This window comes from Gavialis gangeticus, unplaced genomic scaffold (assembly GCF_001723915.1).
Source record: "Gavialis gangeticus isolate Ggan-Ray unplaced genomic scaffold, GavGan_comp1, whole genome shotgun sequence".
In the NCBI taxonomy this organism is placed as follows: Eukaryota; Metazoa; Chordata; order Crocodylia; family Gavialidae; genus Gavialis; species Gavialis gangeticus.
The window spans coordinates 8,183,331-8,192,781 of NW_017729019.1; the positions used below are offsets into that span (position 1 = coordinate 8,183,331).

The 9,451-nt window shown below is 44.1% G+C and overlaps 1 protein-coding gene across 1 annotated transcript in view; it reads right to left on the reverse strand.

Moving 5' to 3' along the window:
- Window positions 1–1,813: 1,813 nt before the first annotated feature.
- ELK4 (ELK4, ETS transcription factor) overlaps window positions 1,814–9,451 on the reverse strand; it is an 11,469-nt gene continuing 3,831 nt past the window's right edge. The window contains exons 3-4 of the mRNA XM_019513986.1: window positions 8,701–8,817; window positions 1,814–7,429 (exon numbers count right to left, since the gene is read on the reverse strand). Of these exons, the coding sequence (XP_019369531.1) occupies window positions 7,331–7,429; window positions 8,701–8,817 (216 nt within the window). The 3' untranslated portion in view covers window positions 1,814–7,330. The remainder of the gene's footprint in view (window positions 7,430–8,700; window positions 8,818–9,451) is intronic.

Here is a 9,451-nt window from a genome sequence, read left to right on the forward strand (position 1 = left end):
GTTGTTAAACCCTGTAAATAAAGCAAAACTTGAAAAGCTTCACTGAGCCGATGCTTGTCCAATTACTCCCATTTAGAGTCACTTTGCAAAGTTGACCTGCACTTTAAAAAAGTACAGAGAAGGAACCGCATAATGTTACCAGAGCTGATCAGATTGCTGATGCACCCCCACATGTCGAACACTGCACCCCCTTCAACTGAGCCCTTTAGATTAAATCAAAAAAGCTACAGAGCCAGCTTCTAAGGTGGTGGAAGTCAGAGCAATTGCCTTGAAGTCAGGGCGGCTGTTCGGTTTACTGACATCTCACCAATATTATTTGAAACCTCTATTTAGATGGCATCAGCGCCCCGATTCTCAGCCTTCCCGAAGTCTCTTGCTCATTAACTATCCCTGATCAGAGTTGTTTCCCCACCTTAGAGCATTTCTGGCTGCCCTGATACAAGCCCGTGGAGATAACCAGTCCTCAGTCCTCACTGTACACATCACTATACAGTTTTCTTCTTTATTCATCTCTATCGCTAAGAATATACGTCTCTGCTATAAACACAAAAGGTAAGGGAGAGAGAGCATTAAAATGTGCTACTGTACCCATCACAAAGCACTGTGACGTACATAAGGCCATCTGGTAACACTGCAATAGAAATACAAACGAGTTTTTTCAAAGGGAGCTTTAGAATACTACTATTTTTCTTTTTTCTTACTACAATGTATAACCTCAACAATGTTTACAGAGCAATAACATCAGAATCTAGTACATCTTATATAAAACTCTGTGCAACTGAACAATAGCAGAACAAAAAGTCAACACAAGTCTATAAAGCGGTTTCAACGCCTGTAGATTGAAGACGTACTAGCCCAAAAAACTACAAACTTCTCAAGGCGCCTACAAGCAAAACTGGGCATTTTAACCCACCCCTCCCCCAACCGCTCCCAAAACACACAGAGTACAAATTTAGAAACCATGCAGAGGCTGTCCAAAACACCTTCCTATATGAAAAAGCCTGACACAATTAGAGCTTCCAGTTACCAGTATAGTGCTACTTTAAAGTACTGCTCAAGGACTGAACTGGGCTACAACTGAATACCTCCCATATTTTTCCTGTCCACGCTGCTTACAGTGGAGTCGGTGTCACCACTGCGAGCCCCCTGTTCTCCGGAGGTTCAGAATGACGCGGCTGAGATGAATCTTCTTCTGCAAAGTCTCAACTGAGAATATTTTTCTAAGTTTTAAAAGAAGCAACTTACTTAGGCAAATTTAAGTTCCATGAGCATCAAACTAGACCAGTGACCACTTTAAGACGCTTTCTGGGAGATTTACACCAGATCAGATGTTTTTTAAAAACAAAAATTGGCAAGCACTGAATACGTAACATGGCAAATGGATTTCAGTTCTGCTTTCTACTAAACACACAAAACTTCAAATGTGCAAAACCCTTAAAAAGTGGCAACTGCAAAGTGCAGTACTTATTCTCAATATATATTTTAGACATTATCTGCTACAAGTCTGGAAACTAATAGAGAATGAATCTATGTCCCTCAAAAAGTGTGTGTGTTATTCCAGTCTCAATTAAACATGTACAAAAAGCAAGACCAGGTCCCAAAACTGTCAAAAACTGTATAGTTACCGAGGTGGCTGGAGCAGCCATCAATCAGCTGACATATTTTACGTTCTTTTGATGGGAGGTTGAAAGGAAGTCTAACAGTCAAATGAGTTATTTTCCTGGCTTTTGTAGAACCATCCGAGTTAAAGGCTGACATCCCGTCTTAACCGTCATGAGGAAGGGGAAACTTAATAGTCTGCAAGTTTTTTTTCCTCATTTTCCTTACCTGGTGCCACAGTTTAAAGCATTGTTATGGTCAGGAAACCTGTCCTGTAAAGAGGATCGAGATCCCACATGGAATGTGTCCCTCCCATGTCAGCCTGTTCATTGTACAAGACAAAACCACAGCATTTCTAACGTCAAGCTCTGGCTATCTGAAGATCAAGTTCTGTTCTTTCCGCTTCACATGGCACCAGAGAGACAGCCAAGAAATTCAAGCGGCGAGTCTGCTGATGATGCACGAGGCAGAGTGCAATGCTGCTTTCCTTCCTGCAGCTACAACGGCTCTGGGGTGTGCTAAAAGTTGGTAACAGGGGAGGAGGAATACACTCACAAGGACCCGCCTGTCCAGAACCATCCTTCAAGAATGCCAACAAAAATAACCGTCTCAAACATAACCACGATGCGACCAGGAATCCCCTCAACCAGCCAGCTCTCTGCTGTGAACCGAGAGCTCGTATCCAATGAAGAGACTTTGTGAAAGAACTGCATTAAAACCCTAAGTATAAAAAACACTGGTCACTGCTTTTCCTCTTGTAATCCTCCTTTGACTGCCACAGTATTAAAAGGATCGGTATTTGGCATCTTACATGTTAACCATTACTTATCCCACTGGCACTGACCAGATGCTTCCACATCAAACAGAAATTTCGTCAGTCCCCTTCAGAATAAGCAGCGGCCATTGCATTCACCATCACTACATTAAATCACCATTAAAACCATTTCACTAGACTGCCTCTTTTGAGCAGATCCTACTGCACCTTTTTAAAGCATCTGGAATCAACTTCCCAAAGACCACAGTTGCACGAGTGATGGAAGTTAAACTTTGCTGCTGCTGTTGCAGGATGGGCCCTGGGGTTTCTCTCCAACAGGCAAGCTGTGCACTGTGCGTCCTTCTTTAAGCAAGATAATGGGATGTATTTGGTAGCCGTGAGACAAAAAGAAATGCAAAACTCTAGCACTTTTGGTTCAGAGATCATACCTTTTATTAGATCAACTAAGAAACCACAAAAAACTATCATCTCCGAACCAAGAGTTCTTGAGTTTTGCATTTCTTTTAGGCAAGATAAAGCACACAAACCTCATGTCTCAGAGACCCCAAACCACATGGATTTCTTATGCATGAGAACCAAGGACAGAAACAGAGCAAAATTCTTTGAGAGAGCCATAAACCCAAACAATCAAATGTGAATGTCTGTCAATCTTGACAACATTCGTTAGCTACTGAAATAGTCTGATTTCTACTGGACACTTACCAAGCTAGCCTCGTGATACAAGTGAGATGCATCTTGTAAACAAGCACATCTTAAAACTGAAAATAAAATGTTAAATTGTATAGTAAAATGTGATTACATATAAAAATGCTATAAAAATAGTACCAAAAAAGTTCATTAAAAGTAGATACATGAGTGATACCTACTAGATCATCAGATCACCTAGATACCTACTAGGTCATCAGAACTGGAGGCTTCTGAACGCAGCATTGGAAAACCTCACTTGAGTGGATCCGAGTTCTACATTTGCCTTCGCCCAGAGAATTACAGAGTTATTTTAATCAAGTCCTCGTATAACATTTTGATTTGCTGCAGAAGTGCTTGCAGTAAAGTTGAACGAATGAGAGAGATCCTTGCCAGGGTAACACATGGCCCTGGTTTTGAAAAGTGATTGTGTTGCATAAAGGAAGATATATGCGTATGAGTGACTGTCACTGAGGTTAAACTGAACACACAAAAAGGCCAAAAAGAACATACGTGCTAGGTATCTCTGAGGCTGTGAAACTGTAGCAGAGAGAGAAATTATCCCAAGGACCTGAATACCAAGGCCCTTTGCAATGCACATCCCATTCAGAAATGCACTGATGTCAAAGCCCTTCGATGTTCGGTGTATAATCAAGAGTTCTGGAATTCAAGGACTCAATCTTAGCTTGCTTCCAAACTGACTGCAAAACACAACCCTAACTAAGGATGGTGCATGAGAACTAGATTCAGCAACTACCTCTGAAAAACAATTTTCAAAACAAGAGCATTCAGTCTCAAGTGGCCCTTCTGCTGAACAGACAACCTCCTTCTACATTCCCTTCTGCCTCCCTCAGACTGGGATTGCCCTCCCTGCAGGCAAGTGGATACGGAACAAATTGGATTCCTTTAGCGGCAGACTATGCCACATACACCACCTCCCTCAGGATGCCCATCTCCAGCTGCCAGGAAAGCTGTGGGAATGACACCCAGGGAGATTCAAGCCTCCTAAGAGAAAGGAGCAGATATGGCAGAGGCGGCGGCAGGGCAAGCTCCGTGACTTTGCAAGGTTATTATGCAGCAGCAACTGCAATATACAGCAATAGCCATTTTTGTTACCTTTTAGCCAACAATGCACAATGGCACTATAAAGCCTTAAATAAAATAAAAGCCCCTTATTAAGAACAAGTAGCAGGAACCGGCCAGATCACCCTGAAGGAAGCTGGGAGGGTAGTAGAGACTCACAGAAAGTTACACCTACACCATGTGTTGTCAGGAATGTTCCCATCCCAAACCGTTGGCAGTCGTGTCCTTCTCAAATAAGTGTGTGTTTACAAGCCATCTCACTAATGAGGCAACATGTACAAGACCAAGTCACTTGTTTAACAGTGATCTGGGAAGTCGTGATGGGGAAAAGCTAAGCAAACTAGCCTCTCCGCAGTCACCTCTGCCTGCTGCCATCCAAGGATACCTGCTGACCGAACAGCTCTAAAAAGGAGATCTTTTTCTCAGCAGTGGTTAGGGGACAAGAGTCTTCTCAATGGTATGTCAAGAAGCAGAAAATCCCAAGAGGGGCAAAGTAACTTCCAATGAAGACGTTATTCCCCAATAATCAAACAACACAGTGCCCCAACCCCGTCCCAGCCAGTGCACTGCCAAACCCACCGTGGCCACACTTCCTGTTGAAGTTGCAGAGATGGCATCACTCTACTGGACCAAGCGAACCTAAAGACTGCCAAGATGGGTTTGCATTTAGTTCGCTTGCACACACATACTGAAAATTTTATAACCCACAAAAAAAAGGGTAGGTGAGAAAGTGCGAGCGCACACCTACACACAGGTATACTTTAAACAAAGAACCTTGGCTTGTCTTCAGGGGCGCAGGAAGAGGGAAGCAATCATGCTACAACTCTAGTGCTCATGACTTTTTTTTAAAAACAGAATCCTTATTCTGCAATGCCACCCTCCAGGCATCACACTTATTGGGCATAAACTTGGCCAGCCTAATACAACCATCAAAAGTGCTGCTAATTATATATAGATTATATCTATATAAATCTATATCTATATATCTATCTAGATATAGATATAGATATACACACACGCACACCTATATCCACACACAGGCATACACACACACACACACACACACACACACTTCTTTTTTTAGAGCAGGCACATAAGCCACTACATGTAAACCCACAAATCCCAGATGCTTGCTCTCAATTACTACCTGCAGCTCTCTTTCTGCATGTCTACCTTAATAACCAGTGAATATTGCACATTGTCATGTTAAGAGCCAAGGGCTTGTGACTTCTAATCACTACCTGCTGATGTCCAAAACTGGAAGCAGTAACGTGCCTTAAAAAGCAGGCTGCTCACCACCTCTGCTGACTGTCTGCCCCTCTCTGACGCTAGGCATACTCTTTTACTTGTTTTGGGCAGGGGCGTTTAACATCCAATTCTCAAGGGCGATGTATTAAAAGATGAACAATACAGGGTTACGTTTCAATGCTAGCATACGACAGGCCACTTGTACCACATTAAGTCTTGGAAGTGCTCACACGGGTGCGTACAAGTACACACCCACACACACACACACCCCCACACACACACTTAAGAGCTTGCAAAAAGTGCCAAATTGAAAGTCCTGGAGATTTAAGTCCTCTGTTCATCCAAAGGACAGGTGCGATACAGGAAGTAGCGCTGCAAGCCTCCCTCACCTCCACTCTGGAGTAACCACTCCCATGATCATTCAGTCTTCAGCATCTAAGACAGCTAGCAAGGATGCCAATCAGAGGGCACTGTGGTACCCTCCAGCATTTCCAATGGACATGCTAGCCAAAAGGTCATTTGAGGCCACCAAGTCATTGCACGTACATTGACAGCAAATGGAAACCGTTGCCTGACAGCTGCTGGATGACAGACCCAAAAGGGTATAAATCCCAATGCCCAAACCCTGAGACATCCCATTAGGAGGCAGAGAGCAGGAGGCAAGAGGGTTGACACTCTCCCTTCCTGCCTCAGCTCCTCCACAAAAGGCTGGTGGAGGTTTTCATTCCAGGTGCAAATCTCACTTCACGAATACTAAAAAACAGCTCCCAAGAACACTGACAGCAACCCCCACAGGCAGCCACCTGGAGACCATGCACGCCTGGACCTTCATGCTGATGCAGCTTTGTTTGTTCCCTACTTCAGCACCATACACCAAATCTGTGCGTCTTGGTTATCGACACCTCCTCAGATGAAAAGCAAAGCTCTAAACCAGAACCTGAGATGAGAGCTGGGGCAAGTGGGAGGGGAGGCTCTTCCGTTTTGGGTACCACGCTGGTAGGAAAAGAGCAGAACCGTAGCGTTCTCTCTCATTAAGGTCTCCAGCGCAGCAGCAAGACAGCAACCTCACCCAGTACCCAGACAACCCCCACCCCTAGAAACCAGCTACTGCTCAAAAAACCTTCTCGCCGCCAACATACAGGCTTTGTGCAGATGTGGAGGACCAGGAAACAGCTGGCTCTTAGCATTCAAACAATTCCAGCACCCCAAACAAATTCATCCCATTCCCTTTTGTCTCCAAGTCCTGCTTCCTCGCTCCAGGCCTGGGGGGGAATGGAGGCATGTCAGTGCCAACCAACCCAAGAGAGGCAGACTTGCTGCCCAATTGCCCATGTACAACCCCAGCCAGAAAGTGTCCGCTTCTCACCCACCCCATCACTAAGTACATCCTTTGAAATGTCTCCCAGCGAGATGAGATTTTTGTTACAGCAGATAGGACGTTAGCTGTTTTGAGGCTCTGAAAGTTGGCAGACCCATGGAAGAGCTGCATTCAGACCCCCTGACCACGCATTTCTTGGAATACCAGCTTCACTCACAATTGTTCTTCATCTCATCTAGTAGGAGTGGCAGGAGAACGGAGGGTTTCCAGGGTCAGAGAGAAGAGACTTCTTTGACACCGTCTGCTGCAATCAACGCAGATCCAGTCACTGCATCACTGACAGAAACTCCCTTTAGTCAAAGCAAAATAAAAAGTCTTCTTAACCAAGGAGGGAGAGAAAAGTCTGCGGAGCCTGGACTCCAGTTAAGGCGTTTCCCTGTGCATTCCCAATACAGTCTTCAAAAAAAGGGAATTCTGCAAAAGGCATTGTAGCTGGGAATGGCAAAAATCATGTCTACTTATCATCTCTGTGGAATTATAAATTGCTCATTTAAAAACATGGATTACACTGAATGTCATCTCTTTCCCTTGCTCCCCAATTTGTCCTTCTGTGAGGTCATGTGCTATGTCTTCTGCAGGTCTGGGGAAAATGGGCCAGGGGTGGAAGGTCCATCCAGTCCAGAGAGAGTGAATGGCCCATGACTGTTCAGCACTGATGGAAACTAAAAAACAAAAATCAAACAATTAGGGAAGTTTGTTTTTTTTTTTTTAATTTTCTCTTTATCCTTGTGTCTGACTCCTTGTGTGAGGCAAAGCCCTGAAGGCTTTGAGAAAGTCTATTGACTTCCTCCCCTTTCCAAACCCTCATTCAGCCAGGGGAACTTTAAAGATCACTCAGGTCTCTGTGAACCCAAGCAGAACTATCAATGTAACTGCAGCCGACAGCGATACAGTCTGTCAGCTCTCTACCAAGGACAGCCTGGATCCCGAATAATCGAATCGCAATCCACAGCTCTTTAATGCCAGTAACTGTGCTGGGGAAGAAGCGTCCACATGATGCCTCAGTTACTTAACAGGTTATTTAGCCTGTGGGGAATCTGATGACTCTGCAGACAAACATATTGTCAGGCTAGGGAGTTTTAAATGGATGCAAGCTGCAACCTTCATCTCCATGGAAATGTTAAACCTAAACCCCAAACACGAGCCATTAAGTGTCACAGCTGATCTCAGCAGAAATCAAGCGACAGGTGTGCTTATTCCTGTTCTAAGTTGTGAGACAGGGGATGTCCCTTCAACTTCTGCAAGGTATTTTCCCCACATATTTAGGATCATTGAGAATCTCCATCCGAAATGCAACGGACTCAAAATTTCCAGTTGCTAGAGCAGTGTCAAAGCCAAGGACCACACGGCAGAAATATGACCCTAATTACCTCAAAATATACATCTCTCCAAGGCAGACCCGCTCCTGGGATTATGCATGCTTAGTTAGTGTATTTTGATGGGGAAAGCAAAACTAAAAAAAGCTAAAGGAGTCCCAACTAATCAATCTACAATGGAAACAATTCCCATGGAAAGTGAAAGCTTGTATTTGATATTTAAACCAGGGAAATGCCAAATTTAGAGTGTAGGTTGCAGATTAGTGAAAGTAAACTTTCACTGACCTTGAACTGTCCCTCCAAAGCTAACAAAGTTGAGAGACGGAAAACAGAAGTCACTGGGCTTCTTCCTATTGTTGAATAATTAAAATTATCCGCTGAGGCAAAGGAAGCTTTCAGAGGTGGATAGTTGGGAGTTACTGGCCACACACGCCTTTATTATTGATTAACTGAAGTAACCAATTTGTAAATAACGGTGGGGAAATACTGGTAATGTTTGGAGGCAAGACTGCTGCAGTTCACAACAAAAAATTTGGCATACTCTTGCAATCAAAATTTTAGACCAACTGTACCCCTCCCTGCATTCCTGAGACATCACAAATCTCACAGGCACTTACCTGAAAAAGGGTGTTAGCACCTTGCAACCTGGCTGGACTGAGAGGGGCAACTGGACTGAGCGTACTCCAGAAATGGATACTGGAGAGCAAGGGGCTTGGGGTCAGCAAGATGGGAGTCTGCAAGATACACACAACAGTCATGTATATTGTACATCAAGTCCTACTGTCTTAGTAATGATATGCACGTGCCACACTAGGAAGTCTTTACCAGTGTGCTAGATAAGTAAAGAGCTCCTAGTCAGGACGCTGCTATTCAAGTTAAGCAGCAATTTGTCCTGGTATAATAAAGCCATCACAACTTCACAAGCACAAACCACAAGCTATTACCGGAAAAAGTTCGCTGGTGCTGGTTTAACTGTATTCAACCTAACAGCTTCTGCCAGCACAGGCCTTCAAACCCCTGCCTCACACAGCCATGCCAACAAAAGCATAGACATCTTGGGACCAACAACTTGTCTATGCTTCTCTGTAGTGTAGACAGCTTGGGACCGACAGTCTCAAGCCCCGGTGTGTATAAGTAGGGTTTGTGAGGAAGTTGCAAAATGAGAGAGGCCCCGATTTAAATAAGGTCTGGAACTCCTGCAGCTTTGAGGGGCATTTGAGGGCCCTCAACACTGCCAAGAAGCCAGACTCTCATTTCATTTCCTACAGCATTAGGACTTAATTGTAGGTACCCAGATCTGAAAAAGTCCTGGCCCTGACATATACAACGCCAAGGGGGAAAAAAAAAAAAAAAAAAAAAAAAAAAAAA